The sequence below is a fragment of the Pinus tabuliformis genome, chromosome 3_1, assembly GCF_031772625.1.
Source record: "Pinus tabuliformis cultivar Carrire ecotype Pingquan chromosome 3_1, CPIR1, whole genome shotgun sequence".
Classification (NCBI taxonomy): domain Eukaryota; kingdom Viridiplantae; phylum Streptophyta; class Pinopsida; order Pinales; family Pinaceae; genus Pinus; species Pinus tabuliformis.
In genome coordinates, this window is record NC_142301.1 from 999,818,671 (window position 1) to 999,844,264 (window position 25,594).

At 38.3% G+C, this 25,594-nt stretch overlaps 1 protein-coding gene across 1 annotated transcript in view; it reads left to right on the forward strand.

Annotated features, from left to right (window-relative positions):
* Positions 1–12,998: 12,998 nt before the first annotated feature.
* The window catches only part of LOC149191242 (uncharacterized), a 154,549-nt gene continuing 141,953 nt past the window's right edge, over positions 12,999–25,594 (forward strand). Inside the window, exon 1 of the mRNA XM_089410693.1 lies at positions 12,999–14,445. Coding sequence (XP_089266819.1) covers positions 13,861–14,445 — 585 coding nt within the window. The 5' untranslated portion in view covers positions 12,999–13,860. The remainder of the gene's footprint in view (positions 14,446–25,594) is intronic.

The following is a 25,594-nucleotide window of genomic DNA, read 5'->3' on the forward strand; positions in this document are numbered from 1 at the left end:
TTGAAATATTCTGCTAATTACTATCCCCAGGGTAATGGTTTAGCAGAATCCACAAATAAAAATCTGATTAAAATTATTAAGCGGACTATCGAACAGAATCATAAAAAATGGCACAAATCCTTAATATTTGCACTATGGGCTGATAGGATAACGCAAAAGGCTTCCATAGGTTCTTCTCTGTTCAATCTCGTGTATCGAAAAGAAGCAGTGCTACCAACAAATCTTGTCCTTTCTTCTCTAGCCCTAGTTCAGTTTATTGAGGAAAACCCTTCTTCTTCTATTCAACTTAGACATGACCAAATTCTAAAATTAGAAGAGGAAAGAGAAAAAGCCAAGCTTATTCATGCGAAGCATCAGCAAATTATCAAGTCATCCTTTGATTCAGCCTCATCCGGTTCAAAACAATTTCAAGTCGGTGATTTAGTTCTGAAATGGGACAAAGCCCATGAATATAAGGGAAAACACACCAAGTTCCAGAAGATGTGGCTTGGGCCATTTCAGATCTGTGAAAAGATAGGCCATTCGACCTTCATATTACAAGATTTATCAGGTTTGAGAGATTCTCTCCCTGTTAATGGCCTTATCTTAAAAAAATTCTTCAATTGAGGAGGTAACCCCTTCTCCTTTTTTAGTTTAGTGGAATTTTGTAGTTTGTAGGACCATTAGAAAATAAAGTTGTAAGGTATCTTCCATTGACCTTTGCTTTATTTAAAAGTTGCTCAAAAGAAGTAGTGTTGATATTCACTTTTAAAATAATAGAAGTCTTAAACAAAAGGGATAATTTCTAGGAAACTAGGAATAATTGCATTCTGAAACCACACTTCAATTTTGTGAACCCTTCTCAAAGTTTAGAAGTATTGTAAATCATTTTTTGTTTTCAAATTGGTCACAAAAAGGTTATCAATATCAAAACAGAAACTAATCCAACTTCAGCATCTTTAACTCTTACCCTGTCATCCATTTACTCTTAAGGAGAAAATTGTTCATCCCACTCACCAAAGCTTATGATTACTCAGAGTGTAATTCTAAAATATTTGATATAAAAGATAAGAGGTCTTATTACAAGCCTGCTTACCATGATCATAGGGAAATAGTTTAACCGACATTACCAATACTGCATACCAAAACAGGGTAATGGCTTAGGATTATAAGACAAGGGGTCTCATCACGAGCCAACTTGTTCGGTTAAATTACTACCAGTGAATGGCATTGTCGCTCAGCTGGTCACCAAACCAGGACAATGGCTTTTTATCTTACAAAATAACAGAAAAGTAGAAAAGAAATGCAAAATATGAAAAGCATGTTTTGAATTCATTCTGTTAATCATACTCTGAAATGGATGGGACAATGGACAATAACATGGTTAAAAGGTATCCCTGTCGAAACTATGAACGTTTGTTGGCAGCAGAGGCTCTACCTATGACAAAGGAGTCAATTCTAAAAGCTGATTTGGAAAGGTTTTCTGTTTTATCATTATCAACCAATTTAAAACTTAGAATGTATCTAATTTTAAAGAAGAGAGGAAAATAGCAAAGATAGTTTCATTTTATTTGGAATGCATATATACCTAGTTATATTAGAATTTTCCCCTTTGATGAGATTCCTATTTTGAAAAAGTTTAAGTATTTCCGTACTTTTCAGAGATAATTGTTTCTCCCAGCGAATCGCCAATTGTTGTGCTCTACAACGACCACCCATTTCATATCAAGTTTATTCTCAAAACTATAATATGAAATGGGCCCCTTTTTATTTTAATTGGTATCAACTTAGTATTATTCAAAAAGATCCGAAAACAAAATAAAATGATTACAAAACCTTTTTGATAAACCAATTATTTGGTCTTATAATATATAAATGAGAAATCTTTTATCATTGCGATAAAGCGATCGCATGTCGCAATGACAAAGGAGGCATAACTTAAAGACCCATTGGTTTTCTCCGACGCGACAACACGCAAAAGGCTATCGGATATCGGCAATAACGAGTTATCATAACAAAAGTCCCTTTCGCTCCGATGCGATGCGATATCGCTATCGGCGATCGGAGATGTACCATGCATGCTTTTCAAAGTTCTCAGTTAATACTCCCGATGCGATGCGATATCGCTATCGGCAATCGGGGATTCCAAAAGGAACCAATATAACGATTTAAGTTTTCCCCGACGGCCGATTGCGATAAAGCTAAAAGCGCGAATTTCAAAAAATTGATAAAGCAGGGATATTACGATTAATTTGTATTAAAGGCCTTATCTTCCCAATAGCGATTCACTTGCGCTCAACCGCCAAAACATCCAAGGCACGCTTAAACGAATCATTCGGCCAATAAACGATATGATGGGCATTTAAAGGATTGACAGGTTTTAACGGCCATTTAATGAAATAGTAAGTCTAAAAAATCTTTTCACAGATTGTATCCGCGGCCACTTTAAGTTAATCCTTCATCATGCATTGATTAATATATCTCTCTCATATTTGGTTTGCACTACCAATTCTCTGTATTACGTTCATTTTCACTCCTGTGCAGAACTCTTCCGAAGCAGTAGATTCAAGCAGAATGGGGAAGAAGTCTAAGAAGACTGTAATGGCCTCCGCTTCGCCAGCCACAGGACAACTCATCACTGATCCAGGAACTAAAAGAAAAGGATTGATATCCGACACTACATGTCTAGGACTCGGCAAAACTACTTGGCAAAGTACCTATAATTTGATTGAGGCCAAAGAACCCGAGGTGACAGCAGTACAAGCCACAGTAGATACGACTCGAAAATCTGATGCTACTCTAAAGGATTTAGCCGATTCTTTCCTTCATCTGATAGCAGCCCGGGAACAAATTCTCCCATATACGGATGTAGTGAGGTGGGCAATTGAGAAAATCCCAATTACAGACAGAACCTTTTGCACCATGGATGGGAGAATCTTCGGCTCATTTCAACCTAATGATTTGAGGCAAATATATCATTTGCCTGTACCGGAGAAGAAGTACAACAAGGCATTCCTGGAGAAATTCAGAGAAGAGAACGAAATTGAATCCGAACCCATTCGGGATTGGAGGCAAAATCCAGCAAAACACAAGCATGAGTCTTCGAGTAAGTACTCTGTTGATTCTCTGCGTTCTCCTTATTGTTATGCTGGGATAATGATGTGTAGATTGTGGGGGTTACATGATTCCGCTAATTTCACTATAGAAATGGTTCCTTTGATGGAGGCAGCATGTAATAGTGAAATAATGGATTGGGCAACTATACTGTCGGATAAGCTAGCAACCGCAGTTCTTGATTTTAGAAGCAAAACCCGCATCACTGAAAGGTTTATTCCCCCATTCTACTACAGTGCTTATATCTTGGACACCCTGTGTTTTAATTCTGAATTTCCTGTGCTTGGATGGAGGTGGACTCCACAAGACCCCATGCCCATTCATATATACCATCAGAAGTTGTGGCAAACTTACTATAAGCACCATTTATACCAAGTCTGCAATGGTTTTATGTTACCCATTCACTACTCTATTTTTGATAAACCTGCTCCTAAGATTTCCTACCAAGCAGGGGTTGATTTGACATCCATAGGAAGATGGTTCGGAGAGGAAAAATTTACTTATATAAGAATTTTCGACAGCCAAGCCAAACCTCATGTCCTCCCTTTGTACGTACCTGATAAACTATTGGCTAGGGAGATAGCCTATCAGATTATGTCCGAAGGAGTTACACAAACTCTAAAGAAAAATAAGAAGCAGGTTTGGCCCTCTTTTCCTCTGAGATGCGGTGTCTGCGCTTTGCATGACTTTAAACATGCAGAGAAAGAAGCTGAAAAAATGAAGGCGTTAAGTCTAGTAACTCTTCCTAATAGGCGATTTGATCCAAACAAAGTCGCCTATAATGCACTTGAACATGAAAAATTGACAAAGGTTGATCATAAAGAAGATAAGTTCGATGACCTGTTCTCCTCAACCGAGTCAGTGTCCCAAGTTAAATCGCTGGCCATAATGGAATATAAAGATGACGGGTTAGTTGAATTCAACAAACTTAGAGAACAGAGGTTGCAAAATCTGCCTCTAGATCTGTTAGCAACAACCCCAACGACAGAATCAAGCGAGCCTGAGCAGTGACTCACTAAAGAACCTCCTGTTACATCAAAAGAACGGGAGGAAGTGCATATGAAAAAACAAGAGGAAGCTTAGACAAAAGAGCAGGAACAGAGCAACACAGAGGTGAATGTAGATGCCTAGATTGACCCGAAATTTCTCCAGGAATGGCAGCAATTCGACTCAATCATCACTAATCTTGAGTGCTCTAAGGAAGCCGAAACATCAAAAGCAGCTGACACACAGGAGACAACTTCAAAACAGGTTCCAAGTGGAACCAGCAGCCTACCCAGTTCTAAAGAAGTAGAGATAATCCCTAAGGACCCCTCCGATCAGATTATTTTGCAAGTAGAAGAAATTCCTCCCTTAGATGTCTTTTACAGCCCAAGACACAAGGCTGTGGTAAAATGACAACGGAAAAGGAGAAGGACTGATCAACCTTCCCTATTCCCTGAACAAACAGTGACGGGCAACGTGGTTTGGAAAGAGGAATTTGATCCCTCTGATGACCTAACAAAACTATCCCAATATGCTGGAGCCTATTCGGAAACTACAATAGACAAGGCATCAGAGGTGAGTAATTTATTAAAAGGAAAAGACCAGGAGATATTTTCACTACAAGCACAACTATCGGAAGCACAACAGAAGGCAGAGCAAGTAGAACGACAATTGTTTACACAACAACAAATAAATAATCAATTGACTAAACAATTGCAGGAAGAGAAACGGAGGATTGATTACAATGCAGTTCAAAAGCAAAAAGAGCTGTCTGAGGCATTGGCACAACTAAAAGCAGCGAATGAACAAATGTTGAAGTTGAAAGATGACAAATTGCTCAACTATCAGCCCAGCTAAAGAAAACAAAGAATCTTCCACAGATAGCTGAATTCAGAGCAGAGGCATTACAGATAAACAAGGCATTGATAACACAGATAAAGCTTTTATGTCAACAAATCGCCCAGGCGGAACCTTTATGCGATTTGACGACATCAATAAGTGAAAAATCGGAAAAAGCTAGAACAGACTTGGATCAAGCCGATGAAACACTAACTAATTTTCTTGAGTGGCAAGACACCGATCAGGGACAGGCGGCTAATTTACCAAAAATCCTAGAATCACATAAGGAGATATTATTTACGGAATGGCAGTCCCAGTTAATGAAAGCAGAGAGAGCAATTTCAAGATGCAAATTAACCACAAGTAATTTGGTTGAATTGGTTAATAATACTCTCTACTTGTCTAACATGATTTCTCAATGTACTCCAGGTAAATTGACAGCGGCTAAAACATTGGAGCAGTCATGTTATCCGGAACTAGAGAAAAATGGGAGATTAATCGCAGGAATTAACAGTTTGACATGGGACACCTATTGGTTCTTCTTAGTCAAACCATACAGCCAGAGAGTCGCCCTCAAATGCCTCACAGATGCAATCGGGTATATCATTCCCGATATACAGGATGCCACCTATGCTGCCCAACTCAATTCTCGTCTCAACAGACCACCAGAAGTGGAGCCAATGCTTGCGATATGCCAGCTCAGGTTTAAAGGCAAACAACCTAAGTGATGATTCATGCCGCCGACTGCCAGATTGCCATGAAGGAGATATTCAGAATCAAATGATACCAATTAAGTAGGATTTTAGTTTCATAGGTAGTTAGCTTAATTAAGTATTTATAGACCCTTTCATGTATTTAGAAAGGGTCGTAAGTTTTGTATATGACTTAAAACCTGAAGTTGCACTACTGTACTTCAGGCATATTCTTTTATAAAACTGGGCCAATCATTCTGATTTTGACAAAGAAGCTTTTATGCGGATGTGCACTACTGTCTTTGTTTGAAAGTATTTCTGAGTCGGAAGAAGAATTTCAAATAGCGATTGATATTGGGAGTGATTAGCAGCTCATATGGTACTATTATCTATGTCTGAGTTCATTCTTTTTATATGAATTGTCATTTGATCGCTTTTGCTATTATCGGATATATGCATGTGTTTTTAACAACATTCTTTATTCCTTCCACTATTGGATGTTTACAGTATGCTTTTCTTTTGATCATATATGTATCGATAATATAAATGATAAGTGTAGCAATATTGTGTTAATCACTTTGTTTAACTATTTAAACAAAGTAATAATTGAATGAATAAATGTCTATGTTTATTAGATAGAGTCATCTATATGCCTGTCAATAAACAAAGATGATCAAGCGCTACATTTCAAAGAATAATAGTTCCCGGGATTAGTAGTAGTTCTTTTATTTTTGCTGATAGATTAAGTTATTCACCTATCGTTAGATTAGATAATCAATCATTCATCCACCCCTTTTATTCCTTATTGGGAAATTGGTCCCATTATACCCAGTCGGAGCCACCATTCCAAACGGAGAAGGAGCTGTATTAAGGTCCGGACCGGGTGGTTATCCCCCAATGTTGATACAACGATTTTCAGGGCATCAACATGATGTCAGTCCAACACTCTTCATCGCTCTCATATTTTTTGTCAACAAGAGACCCAACATGCCATTCACAACTTGCAGTTTGCTTTAGTGGGTAAGAACTTGATTATCTTTGTATCTTGTATTTTTCTTTTGACATATCATGCCATGACTTTTAATTGTTAAGTTATTGACTAAGATTCCCATCACAACTTATTTTTAAACACTAATTTAATAAATTCATATTTATATTAATTATTTAGTTATCAATTCAATAATAAATGTGCCTTTACTGCTTATATTAATTTAAATGCGTTTAAATAATCATTAATCATTTTTTATTATTCTCCAAGTCATTATTTTTTCCAAGGAAGTAAGTCTGTAATTTTATTAATATAAAAAAAATGTATAATCATTTGCTAAAATCACTCAAAATAGTGCTTATGGCCATTACGGTTCATCATATTTGCTTCTTTTAACATAATTGTAAATTGTAGCAAGGAAATCACATCTACATCACATCATAAAAAGACCAAGAAAGTTACATCATTAAGAATCTACATTATTAAGAATGCTTTATGCTTTATACAACATTTTGCAACGATATTGAAAGATTTAAATCCATTATTCATATGTTTATTTAGATGAGTGTCCATCTTAGAGTTTTGAGATAATCGAGGTTCCTCGAGCCATTCCCAATCCATCTTTTGATATTCCAACAATTATGTTGCTCCTATCCTTGTACATGTGAAATAAAGAGATACGTGAGAAAACTGAAAATAGTAGCTACACATCATCAAACAAATTTTATAAGGTGAAATTCCCCATGGTTGTTTCCTTGTGCATCCATTGTATAACTAGAAGTGAGTCACTAAAAAATTGAATTTGAGACTCCAAACTCTTTAGCAAATCTCAATACCAATTTGAGAGCCATCAACTCACGATAGTTATTTGTTTCTTGACCAATTTTAACTTTGAATGAAATGCTATTATTTGAAGACAGATATGATATTTCTCTTGCTTTTCCCCTAAGTGGAGGGATCCCCAACAACACACCAAGTGTACCCATGGATTGTCTTTGTTTATTACTTCTTCTTTCAGAGCATGGGTGATTTATTTTTCCTCTACGTATGGGTAAGTGTTAAAATGTTTAAATCATTTTTGCACCATTTCTTACACACAAAGTCCTAAAAGTCTCTTTTATGTCTTCACCTACCTAGGCATTTTTTAATCTAGTCATCCTTTCCACCTTTTTCCACACCTCCTTTACAAAAGGGCACACCATGGTTACATGTACATTAGTTTCTTCAACTTGTCAACATAAGCTACACCAACTAGGCTTAATAAAAATCCTCTTCCGGAACATCCCAAGTGGGAGTCCTATTGTTTGAAATCAACCACATGAAGATTTTATTTTAATTTCCAAAAGGTTTTCCACCACTATTCCTCAATAAGAGCTTTATAACCTGGTCTAGATGCATTGGTCCTAGATGCATTTTTTGACTAGACTAGCTAACCACTATCCTCCTTTATTCTAATTTCAAGATGTCCATGTATCTTTGTCATGCATCAACATATTATTCTAGTAGTCCAATCTCTATCCAAGTCAGCTAATGTCGATGCCATATTGTTGACCTCTCTGAGCTCAAAATCTATTTAAGTATACAATGATTTTTTCTTCTTAACCTTTACATCATCCAATGAAGTAATACATGCTTTTTTTTATTGTCTACCCATGGTTTCACACCAATTTGTAGTTTATCTACTTTGCCAAATTGCCAAATCAACCAATTTCCAACTAAATGGAAGGATGGCTTGATCACTCTCCACATTATATGAGCATTGTGAATATGTCTTACATGATTCCTTACCCAATCCTTAACAATATCAAGACCTTATATACTTGGATCTTATTACATGTACCCATAACACTATTCCTTGTATCAATCTCCAAACATGTTTGTTGCAAGTAATTTGGAGAAGAGAAAGGGGCTCTTGAGACTTCAACCTCACTTTGCTTTTGGTAAAACATTTTTTTTCCATGGAGCCAAAACAAACCCTTTCTTTCGTTCATCTCCTGACCAAATTGATTAATAGTATAGTCATTTGATAACTTCTAGTACACCTTTTGGGACCAAGCAAGTGATATCCAATGTGTTGGAATCACTTATAGAACAACTTTTACCAATGCTAGACTTCCCCCTTTGGAGAGCCATCATTTACATCATGTATTTAAATTTTTTTACAATTGTAGAAACCAACCATTGCCAATCACATTTTTTGTACAAGTTTAACTTCAAACGGAAACCCAAATACTTTGACATGTGATCAAAGGTCTATCTTTTGATACAAAAATAATTGAGTAACATAGTTCTTTTTCTACTCAATGATACCCATATGGAGATCATAGGTTTTTCTAGGTTAATGTCACTCTTGCCACCTTATAGAATAAATTCAATATTTATTTGAACTTCTCAATTACTCATCTTATGTCCACACAAAAATTAGAATGCCATCTATAAACAACATATGTGTGATATTACAAGATGTTTCAATACATACCCCTTTAAAGTTACCATTTTGTAATGCCTATTTTCTTAACATGTTCAACCCCTCAACAATTAATAGGAAAAGGAGAGGGGATAAGGGATACCTTTGGATAAGGCCTCTTCTTCGACTGAGGAAGGGGGATGCTTCCCCATTTATTAAAATAAAAAATGATACTAATGTTATGTTGTTCATAGCTCATATAACAAATTGATGACAAGAGCCAAAATGTACAAGAATAAGTCTAAGGTAAAGCCAACTTATCCAAACACATGCTTTGGAAAGGTCAAGGTTAATCACCATCGTTCATTGGTTCATAACTTTGATTAAGTGCAATGCTTCTTGGGCTATCCCAACTACCTCATGAATTTTCCTTCTCTCTAAGAATCCAAATTGTTCTCTAGATATTTGCATTGATAAAACTCTTTTCAATATTTTAGCAACTACCTTTGAAACGATGATTTTACAGATGCAATTGCATAATGAGATTGGCCTAAATTTTTCAAAGGTTGTCAGATTATCATCTTTGGGAATCAATGTTATAAAAGTTGCATTGAAAGCTCCAAGAATTTTTCCTATAGTTCTTGTAACCTCCACCACCCTTTTAAAGCCTTCTTTTATAAAATCATAACATCTTGAAAGGAATTCCACAGGAAGACCATCTAACCTTGGGCTTTTGTCTTTCTGAAAATTCAATAAAATTTGATGCAATTCTTCTTTCCCAACTTCTTCCATCAAGGCCTAATTGTCCTCATGATTAACACAACTAGGAAATGAGTTCGACAATCTTATCACCATCTACCTCGCCAATTTTCCATACCAAGTTTATATTTTCCTGCAATTAGAATATTGATGAAAAAATTTGTTGTTTTTATCACCTACCTTGAGCCATAAGGTCATATTATTGAGTATCATTGTTTTTTTTCACTAGGATATGTTTCTCCTCGTCTTTCAAAAACTTTACATCAAATTTATTTTCATTAGTCACATGACCAAAACCTTTAGTGTTGGAATGTAGTGCTTCCTTATCCTCCACTTCCTTAAAACTTCTATCACCTTTTGCTTTTTGTTTTTACCCATTTAGTAGTTATCTTTTTCACGTCATTTTAGTTTGGGTGAAATTGTACAGAGCAATTTCTCTTAAATTTACACCATAAGATTTCTATACAACCTTGATCTTTTTACAAACTTTATGTCCTTCAACCATCTTGACTTGAATTGAATTAAAAAAATCTACCAAATTTCTTTTATGCAAAGGCCCCTTCTAAAATTAACAAATATATGTTAAATCTTATGTAAGAGCACTTCTTAATTCCTCAAATAACAAGATTGATCTACACCTAAAGGACCCAATATGCCCTTCTGCATGATTTCCTTATGATTTGTTTTATAATAACTTTCATTACTATTTTTTTTAAATATTTTTTTGGCTGTTACATTTTTTTTTTTTTTTTTTTAAATATTGCTATTTTGACATCGTTTATAATATGTAAATGCGATAAAAATAAAAATACCAACTCGCAGTGAATGGACCTTCCCTGGACAATTGTGAAAAAGAATTTGTTTATCAAATTTATCATGATCTAATCATTTGAGGTTGGAGAATTTGTATATCAAGTTTATCATGATATAATCATTTGAGTCTCCAGACTTTGTATATCAATATATCAACTTTATCTTGATCGAAGCATTCGAGGTTGGAGACTTTGTATTTCAAGCTTATCATGATTTAATCATTCAAAACTTATCATGATTTAATTATTCTAGACTGTGATATTTAATTTTTTTTTTCCAGAGGAAAAAAACGAAACTTTTTATTAAGGTTATAAAAAGTTTACATTGCATATGCTGATGCATCACTTATCATCCTGTGAGACTATCATGTCTGATTTACAAAAATTTACTGCCTTATGCCTGTGACCAGTTTCCTTTAATGTGCTGAAACTGTCTCTGATATACCCTGCATTGAGTTTCCTTTAAGCCTATAATCTTAAACAATATCAATGTACTGATCAAAAAGATTAACCAGCAAAACCGTGTCTCCTCAGCATAGAGGAAAACAACCCGTCACCATAACCGAGAGTTTATAATAAGCCGAATAGCCGGAGCTGAAGAAGTTTTAAGTTGTATATGAGAAATTTTTTTTTAAAAGAGAAAAGAAGAAAAATTTCTGCCACAGTATCAGAAAAATTGATTATAAGGCGGCTGATCGGTCCTTCTGATTTGGCCTTGATCATCTTCTTCTATTTTCCAGCTGCCCAAAATCTGTTGTAGACCGTCTTTAGAAAGTTTATCCGCTGTGTCATTCCTTTCCCTGAAAATATGACATAGTGAGAAACTGTTAAAAAAAGATTTAAGTCTCTGAATTTCTCCCAAGATTTGTTTTAAGACCTGATTTTTGCAATTGCTTTGACCATTTACCCATCTGATCACATTTTGGGAATCCCCGAAAATTTGAATTGTGAGGGTGTGCCTTTGGATGAGCCAGCATATAAGGAGTTTTAGAGCAAGCAGTTCTGCAAGGTTATTTGAGCCTGTTCCTAGTCCCACAGAGGCTTTAAGAATGTGCGTTGGAGTTTCTTGGATGACTAGGCCTGCTCCTGCTATATTGTTTTGGGATGCCCCGTCGAAAAAAGCCCAAGGGATTCCTTAGCTATCTGCACTTCAGGTGCATTTCTTTGGGAGTGCTCTGAATTGCTGTGATAGCTACGAAGGTTTCCTTGTCCTGGAAAATGCTCTTGTTCCTGGCTATCCAAACTCCCCAGCTGATGATTAGAGGAAGGTTGCGCAAGTTCCCATGTGGATGTGAGTGCCACCACTTCTGCCAAGCTTCTTGCACACTGTTACCTTCCCATTCAAGCTTTTTGTTCAGAAGATTTCCTGCCTCGCCCCATATCTTAAGAGTTTCTGGGCACTTTAGAAAAAGGTGGAGACTGTGATATTTAATGTTTTGTATTCTTCTTTATTTTCAAAATCTTGAAATAGGAAAATATTGTTGGTACCTTTTGCATTAAGAGCAACAGCTAGGTGCTTTATAACTTAATTCAAATATTGTCATGGACTAAAATAATGTTACATTAACAAATAAATGATTATATACCTATATATTTGGTAGCATTTAAAAAAATTAAAACAATATAGATTCATTTGTTGAATTAAAAAAATTAAAACAATATAGATTCATCTTAAATTTAAATTTTTAAAACACTAAAAAAAATTAATTTCTTAATATATATTATTTTAATCATTTTGATAAAAAACAACTAATAACTGATATATAATTATATAGTCGAATTGAGGCTTCTGTGATCCATATCAATTTATGAAAAATTCTTCAACGTAAATCACATAGAATATCATTTGTATTGAAGCTTCTGTGATCCATATCAATTTATGAGAGATTCTTCAACGTAAATCACATAGAATATCACAAATGATATTCTATGTGATTTACGTTGAAGAATCTCTCAATATATATATATATATATATATATAATTAAAAAATTATGTATTATATATATATTTTTTTAATCTCATTTCACAATGTGGGCAAAAGTAAATTTAAACTAATCTATTTTGAATTATATATTATTATTTTTTAAATAAACTTGTTTGTGTAAGAAACAATAAGTATACATATCTATACCCATGTTTTTGTTGAAATAAGTTTGTTTGGTAAGAAACAATAAATATACATGCTTCTTTTTATACCTTGTGTGTATAAAATAGATTTGTTCGTAAAAGTTTTTATGATTATGTATGTTTTTAATAGCTAATTAATTAGAAAAATAATAAAAATGAAGATCCTGATATATTGATTTAAGCGGTTATGAATATGACAACAACAAGGTTGTGATTCTTTTTAGCAATATAAAACTGTCAGAGAATTTCAATCTTTATTCCTTTTTAATTTGAGTACATGATATGGGTGGTGACGCACGATAACGACACCATCACTCTCAACGCCAGTAGGGTATAAGGAGATATGCATGCATACGATGTGTGACTAGGGGCAGGGATGTGGTTTCAGAAAAATTTCCAGGGCCATGAAATATAAACCCTTAGTCCAGACTGACAGCAAAATCCACAGAAAGACAGTCATCTGACTTGATTCGGAGATCGGAGATCCTCTCCGGAACAACAGAATTCTCGGGGCAGTATAGTTTGGAGATTGATATAGTAAGAGTGAGATTCAGAATTTAATAATTAATTAGTGTGGGCCAAAGATCAAAAGAAAGACTAACCTGCATCGATCAACAGAAGGCAATCGAGTTGAGTATTTCTGTGGTGTACTGAACAAGAATTATGGTGGTTTTATGGTTTATGGATAATTTACATCAAACGGGCAACTTGTAAAGTGAATCTAGAATGGACGGACAGATGTTGGCGTTGGATGGTTCTCTGAAATGGGGCGCATCGCAGGTGGGGTAAGAAAGCCTGTGTTTAGTGAGTTTTGGCCGTTTTGAGGGAAAAGGGCACAATTAGATTAGGCGGGTTCTGATAACTTTGTGAGCTGAGAAGATCCAGATCAATCGAAGAATAGATGGGTTTATCAATATGTAAAATGGGCACGGCTAGATCAAGCAGAAAGTGGGCTAAAAGAGGTTGGTTTTAGGCGTGTTGGTTGTATTGTAACACAGGAACAGTTGGATCAGGCAGTGAGTGGGTTTAGGGAAATTGGTTCTTGGGCGATTTTGCGAGTGTGATTGTTAAGTTAGTGGTCGTCTGTTTTCGTTCTGTTACGCACTGGATTGAAGTTTCAGGGGCTGATTTTGGGGGGGATCAATATAATTTTAGTGATGGGGCATAACTCAGATGACTGCAGGGCAGAAGGCCCCGAGTTAAACATTATTAGGGCAACACCATTAGAAGAAAACAACGAAGCCCAAGAGGTGGGATCGTCGGCTTGGCGAGGTGATGTGCGAGGAAGTGGGTATCCAGTGAAGCGGTTCCTTCATGCAGAAAACCAGAAGAATGATTCAAATGGGTTCCATTCAGACAACAACAGTATGCAGTCTGAATGGAGAACTAAGTCTCACAAAGGCAAAGGAGATAAGAATGATGGTGGTGGCGGTTTTAGTTTAAAAGGAAGATCGTTGGTCTTCAGCATACTGATATCTGTAGTTATAGCGTGTTTTTTGATAGAGACAATGCTGCAGAGCTCCATGACAGTTCGTTTTGGGCGCACTGAATTCTTCCCTGGTCTTACAGGGGAAGTGCTTGGAAGGTTTGGAGAAAGGAAGCCCTTGGGCGAGATGTTCTCCTTTGTAGAGACAGTTAGATTTGTTCCTCTGAAACTCCAAAAGCGCTTCATGAATCAGACAAGTCTTGACGAATTACGCGAGGAAGCGAGAGATCCCATTCGTCCTCCTCAACTGGCTATTGTAAGAATTTTCGATTGTTATCTTTGTATTTCTGCTTTAAAGAATAGACGTGCCGTTAGTTTTCCTTGAAAAAACTAAATCTGTCTGTGTTTTGGCTACATAATTGCATTGCTAACATTTGCTTTCTGTACGAAGGATGCTTAGAACATTGTTTTACATGTATCTGGGGTGCAGTCACGTACACCCTGCTAAATAGTAAATAGTGCTTACCAGAAATGTAGCATCAAAATCTTTGCATTCTTTCTTTAGGAGTATCTGACATTGATCTCCTCTTGAAATAGGGTTGCTTAGAACATTGTTTTACATGTATCTGGGATGCAGTCACGTACACCCTGCTAAATAATGCTTGCCAGAAATGTAGCATCAAAATATGAGCCTTCTACCCTCCATTCTTTCTTTAGGAGTAACTGACATTGATCTCCTCTTGAAATAGGGTTTCTTAATACAAGGCATTGCAATCCTTTGCTTAATTAGAAAATAAAAAAAATCCCGTGCTTAATTAAATATGCTTGCTCACAGGATCTTTCCATTTGAAAATAATGCTTTTATTAGTTGGGAAATAGAATTAATAATACCTTTATGCTTGCTCTATTACGGAATTAGGGTATAGAGCAGAATTAAATTCTGATAATTGTGTTTTAGAAAGGATATCATCTGGGGAGGATTTCCTTGATGTTTAAAATCCAGGGTTCTCTTTACTTTGGATATATCCACGTTTACTCCTTGCTGATAATGTGGTCTAATAATAGTATAATACTCCTGAAGGGGGCAAGGATTGACACTTCTCTAGATCAAGGGAAATACCACACACTTTGTAACATTGGAGCATCGGCCTCAAATGAGGTATATGGTCCTTGAGGAGATCTTACAATAGCTGGTCATCCAAGCAAATCTTGTTAATACCAGATCTGATTTATTTATACTTCAACAATTCTTTTATACCCAAAAATTATTTATTCAATAAAACTTGAAAACTGCTGGAAAATAAAATCAATGGTATTTTAACTTTCAAAAATTAAACTTGCAGCAAAAATAAAATAGGGAAATCAATCATACTACATCAGAAATTCTTTCCTTCAGTTTATATTACTCAGGAAAATTAGGGCCTAGACCCACAGATAATATGCCGAAAAATTACAACTGCGGGAACCTGGCAAATAGCCTTAAGGAATTCAATCCTCATGAAGATTTCAGTCTTGGAAAATTGACCTCCTCTACCAGCTAACTTGGCCCCTCTTTCTCCCTTTGTACAAACCCTGTGCACTTCAGAGAAATCAGCCCCTGGATAATTCGGCCTCTCTCCAAAACTTGGCCCTCCTCTTTAATTATTCAACCTCTTTCTCTCATAGACTTAGCCTCCCTAAAATTTGCTCACAAAATTCGCCTGCTGCAATCATTTTTCTTTTAGTTCAGTCTTGCAGTTTCTCACTCCCTTGAGAAAATAGCTCTCTCAGCAATAGTGTGAAAATTCCTTGAAATGCAACAACTGGAATTAATTATCCTAACTGATTAGCAATTTATTAATTTTCTGATTAATATCAAATTAATCACACTGCAATTTCTTCACCAAATAAAATCAATGTCCCTGGAAAAACCCAATGTGGGAAAACCGGTGCAACAACGGAGGGTTTTTATTATTATGCATCAGAGAAATTTTGAATACAATAAATATGGATGACCAACTGGCTATCCAATTTGAGAGAAATACTGGCAAATCTACTGAGGGAAATTACCCTCTTCTCCAAGAAATCCCGACATGAACTGACAACTCCAAGCAAGCCGTTCAAACCCTCCGCGTAGGTTTCTGTGACACCTCTTCGCAGGGTTCTGCGACACCTCTGTGCAACCTGTCACACGTTCAACCCAAAACTACTGCTACTCAAGTTGTCTTGCTTGCTGCTGCTTTGGAAACGGTCCTCCTGACCTTCTAGAAATCTTCCTGGCCTTTGGCAATTGAAACCACTTCCAGCTCAGCTAAATGGAATTGCCTCTTTGAGGCTCTGCATAAGCCCTGTGCTGCCTCTTGGAGAAATAAATTTGGCCTTCTCTCTTTGCCTCTTCGGAACTGGAAATCTTCCTTCAGATCACTGTGTTTTCCCCTCTCTAGCTTTGCGTCCTCTCTTTGGCTCGAACTCTGTTGCTGGCCAGCTCAAACTGCCCAAGGAACTTGCACTACTGGCTTTCACTCTTTGTATTTCTCCATCTACCCATCGACCTCTTTTTATAATCTCTAGTTGGGACTCCAGCGACCAAGATTAAAACTTAATCGATGGTTGAGATCATCTCCAAGTCGATCCGTACTATTAATTAACCATTTTTTCTAAGTTAGACTTAGGAAAAATTTAAATGATAGTCAATTAGTTTAATTGAGCTATCTCTAGGTGGAATTTCTAGAAACGATTTCTGGATTTTGGAGAACTCATGTGTTTTAGCCCCTCCACAAGGTTTGAGACTAGAACACCATCCGATGCTACAAAAACTAACACTCCCTCTTAACAAGGAAGGTGTTCTCCGACTCTGTCTCCATAACATCCTCCCACGCTGCTGATGTTTGACAATTGTAAGTGCCTGCCACTGTCCATTAACCATTGCACTAACTTTGATTTATTTGCTATCAGCTATAGTTGAACCATGCTGCATCTGTGCTGCTGTTGACCAATGTTGAACGACTCGTACTCGTATAAGACTCGTCACGCTATTGACTCGTCGACTCATATAAGACTTGGGAATGACCCGTATAAGACTCGTCAAAATACAAAAAAATGTTAAAATATGGTAAATTTTAAGCACAAAAAAGAAACTAATGACAATTCCAATCCTTATAAGTTATAAAAACCACAATATATGCAATAATTCATAACATCATCTCATATCTATAAAAGTACAACATAACATATTCGATTTTTGTAAGCAAAACATTTAGATATTGAATAAGAAAATGACTCATGATTCCATAATTAAAATAAAAAATGTCAGCAAGTTCAAAATTCAAATACATATGTCATAAATGATAAATGATTGTCTCATAACAATCTTTCCAGCATTTAGGATCACTGGCCATCTAAAAACCAGCGAACAAATCAATATGAAAAGTGCCCAAAATGCTTTTGAGTGGAATACTCAAAATTGTTAGCATACAAAACCCAAAAAACACCAAGTGAAATGATAAAATGAAAGATATCAATTTCTACACTATGCAACTAAGGAAAAGCCAAGGTAACTTAACTTTTTCATAGCTGATTTTATTGTTGTTAGGACAACAACTAATTTAACCTTCAAATACTAGATTTAGCAATGAAAATCTTCAAAATCAAACCACGAGATATTGAAGAGAATTTTATGTGCAAGAAAAGAAGGAAATATCTTGGAGAAATCTTCAAAGGATTGGAGGTGAAACTTGGTGCAAGGTGGGAATGAGCTTCTTTTGTATTTGAAGATGGGTACTCCAACCAAGGAGGATCCCAAGTCTTCAAATTTTGAGGCACTTGCTATTCCTTAAGATCTTTGCCAAGAAAAATTATTAGGAGATAGGTGGCCCCCTACATATGAAACCTTGAAAATAAGTTAGCCAGCTGAGATGAACATATAATTTAAGATTTCGAAGTATAAGAAAAAGAAATAGACTAATCAAATAACCAAATTTGAAAAGTCTATTCTTACTAGGTGACAACACCCCTTCAAAGGCCTATTACAACAATAATAAAACATTCCTCATTTCCAAAAAAGAAAGAAAAAAAAAGTAAATAAAAAAATTTGCCTTTTGAGGGTCGACGGGTTTTATAAGGGTCCGATGTGGGTCTTATGGCAAACCCGCAGGTCTTAGACGGGTAGCCGGGTTTAGTAAAATACCCGCTGAGTCCAAGTCTTAAGCGCGGGTTCAATGTTAGTGACCCGGCTCACTATAGAACCCGCCAAGACACGCAGGTACTCGCAGGTCTTATACGGGTGGTGCTTCACTGCTGCTGGCACTGCACTGTACATCTTGTACTGCTGCCAACTCTGCATCTGCGCTGCAACCCAACTAAGATCCCTATCACTGTTGCTGCTACTACTGCAATTATTGCAACTGAGAAGTATCCAAAATATTGTATCAACTGTGTCTTTGTACTCCAATTGTCTCTTGAGTTTCTGACTGCTACTAGCCTTTGCACTGTCTACTGAGAAACCTACACTGCTATTGATTTTGCATTGTGCCTCTTGCATTGCTATCAACACTGCTCTGCGCTCCTCAACATCTATCTGCAGCTGTCACTCTGGAATTGACTGCATCATCTGACACTGATCCTCTTGCTACTGATACTGTGGGCCCCTATAGCTAGGGTAATGATCCAAGAGAAAACACCATTTGATGCTTTCCTTGATGGACCTTGCCCAACTCTACGCAACTTTGGAATCTAGAACTCGATGTCTCCTCACCTCTTTCCTGGAGGTATAACTCCATATAGAGCGAATTAGTCCTCCAATTTGGAAGACACCTGGTCTATCTCTATGGATGTTGTCGCTTGATCCTGCTTCTCCTTCTTGTCCTTCTTCTTTTGAGGATACTAAGTACTGTAGTGGCCAAACACGCCACACCTGAAGCACTTGCTCTTGGATAGATCCTTCCTCTTCTTCTTCTCTCCCTGCGAGCCTTGTCCCTGATTGGGACCTTTTACTTTCCCTTTCGATGCAAGGACCACATTTTCTTCCTCCTTCACACCCTTCGATCCTCTCCTGCTACTACCACTTATGGAGCTCTTTACTAGAGCTCGCCTCATTTCCTCTTGTGTGAGATCTGCCAACATCCGATCCCAACCAAGCAACTGAGTCCCAGAATTCCTTGGACGAAATTCTCCCATTCCTCGGTGACACTGTTGAGGGCTAAACACACAAGTTCTGTATCTGGAGGCACTTCTCTTACGACTACAAGCTCATTCCAGATATCCAGAATTTTGGTGAGGAAGGGGCTAATGCCCTCACCCTTCTGCATACGAACTTTTCTCAACTTCTCTTTTAGGAACATCTTTCGCTGCTCGAAAGGATTTTGATATAGTGAGGCACTAGCATCCCACATTTCCTTGGCCGCCACATGTGAGACAATATGATCTCGAACACCATCGAGAATCATCCGCTTTGCCCTAGCCATCTCCTTATTGTAATTTGCTAGCTGGTCTGCATCTGTAGGTACTGCTACAACTCTTTTTGCGTATGTCTTTAGACCATACTTGTCCAGCAGGAAGGACATCCTAGCCTTCCAGATAGAATAGTTCGATGCTCCTCTTTAGACCATACTCGTCCAACAGGAAGGACATCCTAGCCTTCCAGATAGAATAGTTCGGTGCTCCCCCTAATCTGTCCTGATCTCGGTGTCCTGCTGAAGCCATCTCTGCAAAAACTTGACCAGGGATGGAAATCTCCCTCTTTCACCTGCCAACTGCTAGTTTTGCTATTCGCACTCCTTTTTGGAGTGAGAAAATCTACTTGCTACAACTAGAAACTATTGGATTTCTGAAGTTAGAAATCCTCTGAGAGAAACTCCCTCTGTGTGTGCACTCTCTCTTCCACTTGACACTGAATCTGCTCTAGCAAACTGCTGCAAACCCTGTGTGCCCAAACAAGAAATCTGCTCTGCAAAATATTGAGCTGTTGCTCCCTTTGCCTACTGGAATCGCTTCCCTAAACAAATCGGACTTTCCTGCCACCTTACAATTGGAAAATCGAACCCTGTCCAACAATTCGCATTGCTTGGCTAGGCCTTGTGCAGTCCCAGAAAATTTCGTTCCATTGCTCCCTTTGAACAACGAAATTTTCCTTCTTTGACTCTAAGCCTCATGTTTGTCAACTATGCTCTGATACCATGTGAAAATTCCTTGAAATGCAACAATTGGAATTAATTCTCCTAACTGATTAACAATTTATTAATTTTCTGATTAATATCGAATTAATCACACTGCAATTTCTTCACCAAATAAAATAAATGCTATGGAAATAAAAATGCTAAAAACTGAGAAATGCTAGCGCACACAAATAAAAATGACACAATTATTTTTGGACAAATGTCCCTGGAAAAACCCAATGTGGGAAGACTGATGCAGTGGTTGAGGGTTTTTATTATTCTGCAACAGTGAAATTTTGAGTACAATAAATATGGATGCCCAACTCGCTATCCAATTTCAAAGAAATACTGACAAAATCAATTGAGGGAATTAGCCTCTTCTCCAAGCAATTCTGGCATAAACTGACAACTCCAAGCAAGCCGTCCAAACTCTCTATGCAGGCTTCTGTGACACCTCTGTGCAGGTTTTGCGACACCTCTGTGTAACCTGTTAGACGCTCAACCCTGAACAACTGCTACTCAAGCTGTCTTGCCTGCTGCTACTCTGGAAACTATCCTCTGGACCTTCTAGAAATCTTCTCGGCCTCTGATAACTGAATCCACCTCCAGCTCAACTAAATCGAATTGCCTCTTTGAGGCTCTGCACAGGGTCTGCGTGGCCTCCTGGAAAAATAAATTCGGCCTTCTCTCTTTGCCTTTCTGGAACTGGAAATCTTCTTTCGGATCATTGTCTTTGCCCCTCTCTAGCTCTGTGTCCCCTCTCTGACTCAAACTTTGCCGTTGGCTAGCTCGAACTGCCTAAGGAACTCACACTATGGCTCTCACTCTATGTATTTTTCCATCTACCATCAACCTCCTTTTATAATCTCCAGTTGGGACTCCAACGTCCAAGGTTAAAACTTAAACGATGGCTGAGATAATCTCCAAGTCGATCCGTGTGAGTTTCCAGAGAATTCTCACCTTTCTTAATTAATTACTATTAATTAACCAATTTTCCTAAGTTAGACTTAGGAAAAATTTAAAAGATGGTCAATTAATTTAATTGAGCTATCTGTAGGTGGAATTTCTAGAAACAATTTGTGGGTTTGGAGAACTCATGTGTTTTAGCCTCTCCACAAGGTTTGAGATTAGAACACCATCTGATGCTACAAAAACTAACACTCCTTAGCAAGGAAGGTGTTCTCCGACTCTGTCTCCATAACATCCTCCCACGCTGTTGATGTTTGACAATTGTAGGTCCCTGCCACTGTCCGTCAACCACTGCGCTAACTCTGATTCATCTGCTATCAACTATAGCTAAACCATGTTGCATCTATGTTGCTGCTGACATTGCACTGTACATCCTGTACTGCTGCCAACTCTGCATCTGCACTGCAACCCATCTAACATCCCTCTCATTGTTGTTGCTGCTACTGCAACTCAGAAGTATCCAAAATATTGTATCAACTATATTTGTACTACAATTGTCTCCTGAGTCTTTGACTTCTACTAGCCTTTGCACTGTCTACTCGGAAACCTGCACTGCTATTGATTCTGCACTGTGCCTCCCTCACTGCTATCAACATTGCTCTGTGCTCCTCAACATCTTACTGCAACTAGTCTGCAACTGTCACTCTGGAATTGACTGCATCATTTGACATTGATCCTCCTACCACTGAACACTGTGGGCACCTGTAATGATCCAAGAGAAAACACCATCCGATGCTTACCTCGTTGGACCTTGCCCACCTCTGTGCAACTCTAGAATCTGGAACTCGATGTCTCCCCACCTCTCCCCTGGAGGTGTAATTGCATATGGAGTGAATTGGTTCTCCAATTTGGAAGACACCTGGTCTATCTCTATGGATGCTGCTGCCTGATCCCGCTTCTCCTTCTTGTCCTTCTTCCTTTGAGGACACTGAGTACTGTAGTGGCCAAACTCGCCACACTTGAAGCACTTGATCTTGGATAGATCCTTCTTCTTCTTCTTCTCTCCCTGCGAGCCTTGTCCCTGACTGGGACCTTTTGCTTTCCCTTTTGATGCAAGGGCCACATTTTCTTCCTCCTTCACACCCTTCGATCCTCTGTTGCTACTACTGCATATGGCTCTCTTTACTAGAGCTTGCCTCATTTCCTCGTGTGAGATCTGCCCACATCCGGTCCCACCCAGTTAGTTGATCTCGTCCCAGAATGCCTTGGACGAAATTCTCCCATTCCTCGGTGACACTGTTGAGGTCTAAACGCACAAGTTCTGTATCCGGAGGCGCTTCTCCTACGGTTGCATGCTCATTGTGAATATCCCAAATTTTGGTGAGGAAGGGGCTAATGTCTTCACCCTTCTGCATATGAACATTCCTCAACTTCTCTTCCAGGAACATCTTCCACTGCTCAAAAAGATTTTGATATAGTGAAACAATAGCATCCCACATTTCCTTGGCTGTATTCTTGGCTGCCACGTGAGACAATATGATCTCGAACACCATCGAGAATCGATCGCTTTGCCCTGGCCATCTCCTTATTGTAATGCTAGTTGGTCCACATTTGTAGGTACTGCGACAACTCTTTTTGTGTATGTCTTCAGACCATACTCATCTAGCAAGAAGGACATCTTGGCCTTCCAGATACAATAGTTCGATGCTTCCTCTAATCTGTCCTGATCTCGAAGTCTTGTTGAAGCCATCTCTGCAAAGAATATGTCAACGCATGCTTCATTGCCACCCAATGAACCTTCCTTGGCTCCACCATAAAATGGCTAAGTATATTCACCGTGAAGCATATATCCTGTCTAATATTAACTAGACACAACAACGACTTGATCAATTTCCTGTACAATGTGGGATTCACCCACTCTTAAAAGCGTTAAGCTACGTCAAGTTGGTAATCATGGGTGTAGACATCGTCCCACAATCCTTTGTCCTGAATCTCTTTAGGATCTCAACTGCATACTTTCCTTCCCCTAGGAAAATCTCTCCTAGCTGTTGCCACACCTCTAGTCCCAAAAAGTAGTGCATCAAGCCAATATCCTTCATCTCAAACTTTGAAGAAAGGTTCTCCTTGCACATTCCTATGAGCTTCTACAATCCTGTTAGAAAGAGATCAACATACAATACCAATATAAGTGGCTCACCATCAACAAGTACATAGTACAAGTTGGAGTTCACCTTACTCTTGGTGAAACCCAATCCAAGTAGGTACCCATTAATCCTAGAGTACCATGTGCAAGGTGCTTGCTTAAGTCTGTATAAGGCCTTCTTTAGTCTGCATACATGGGACTCCCTCCCATGCACCTCAAATCCTTGAGGCTGCTCAATATACACCTCTTGCTCAATTACCCCATTGAGGAAGGTACTCTTCACATCCATATGATGAATCCTTCACCTCGTCTATGAGGCAATTGATATAACTGCCCTATTAGATACATATCTTGCAATGAGCGCAAAAGTCTCCTCCCAATCCACTCCCTCCTAGGAGAACCCTCTTGCCATGAACCTCGCTTTCTACTTTTTGATACTACCATCAATTACATGCTTGATCTTGTAGATCCATCAAGAAGTGACCATTGAATTCCCCTCATTTGGTACTATCTCCCACACATCGTTCCACATGATGGAACTGTACTCTTCCACCATGGCGTCCCTCCAAACCTACTAGTTTGTTGCCTCCTCAAAGGTGGAAGGCTTAGACTTGTTGACGCTACTCATCAAGGCCATATAACTGGAAAATCTAGTTGGTGGTCTACTTGCCTCGAAGGTCCTGCTAGGAGCCTCCATAGGCTCCTTCGCATCCCTCAAGGTCTATTCGGCCCATATCGGCCTCCTCCTACTAGAGCTCGAAGGAACATCTTACTCCTCTTGATCAGAAGGTTGTGATCTTGTTACTGGTGTTGTTGGTCCCTGCTCAACCTTCAGAGCCTCTCATTGCGGATCCTCTACCACTGCCAGACTTGTCTCATTCAACCTCCTAAAGGTCCTACCTTCCTCAAATTTGACATCTCGGCTAACTACTATCCTCCTTTGTGTTGGAATGTAGACTTGATAGGCCTTTTAGATCTCACTGTATACAACAAAACTCCCTCTCTCATATGAGGGCCCCGTCTTAGTCCTCTTCTCTAATGCAATGTGGACACACATTGGGCTGCTGAAGATGCAAAGATGGTTCACCTCTAGCCTCACTCTTGTAAATGCCTCCTCATGAGTCTTTTCCTCCATTGCCTTGTGAGGATTCCTGTTCTGTTGGTACATTGTAATGTTACAAGCCTTTGCCTACAATAACATATGCAAGCCTTCGCCTGATCATGGATCATTGCCTTTGCTGCTCCGACTATGGTCCCATTCTTCCTCTTTGCCGCTCCATTCTGCTTTGGATTGTAGAGCATTGCCAATTCTTTCTTGATTGTTGCCTCCTTGTAGAAATCCTTGAACTCGTTGAAGGTATATTGTTAAAATTGATTACTAGGGCCAAACTCCACGTGGGTCTTCTTATTTATGGCAGCTGATATTTTTTGATCTAAAGATCATCCAATTCCGACATGTATTCATGGAGATATGAATTTATTTGTGTTATGTGACAATTCGTCAAGGTTGGCCAACAACCAAATTACCCCCACTTATCCTCAATGTTTTATTATAAATAGAAGAGGTCTTCAAGTCATTTTGACACACTTCTCCTAAGATCTCTCTCCACTTGTTTTGGGTTTTGGTGGCTAGAGAGATCAAGAGGGAGAAGCCCTAGACGTAGGAGGCAAGGAGACTAAGGGAGCTGCCATAGAGGAGATGCCCTAGCCCTAGACGTAGTCAAAAGGAGAAGGCTCTACGTAGGGTTATATGCAGTCAAGAGGAGGCTCTTCTAGCAGCAAGGAGAGGGTTTCTATAGCTGTCAATGGAAGCCCTAGATGTTGTCAAAGAGAAGTCTAAAACACAATCAATGAAGCAAGCCCTAGTCGCAGTCATGGAGGAGTCTTATCACAGTAAAGAGAAGCTCCTGCGATGTCCTAAAAGAGGCTTCTATAATGCAGCAAGGAGAGGCTTTAACGCTGTCCAAGATCACTGTTTCAGGAAGCCCTAATGATGACCTAAACGCTGTCCTAAAGGAGGAGACACATCCACTGTCTTAGAAGTGCCATTATGCCCTACTAGAGGCCTAATTAACTGCCCTTATACGCAGTCCCTTTGTGCCCTAATCTGCTGTCATGAAGATACATACACAGGCTCCTTATTGCTGTCACAAAAGGCCCTTATACACAACCCTCCTAACCGCAGTTTGTGAGGCCCTAATCAGAAGGTTGAACCTTGTATTACAACGTGAAGGATATATGTTGATTTAGGTGACAACGAGTTCTCTCAAGGCTGTTTGGGA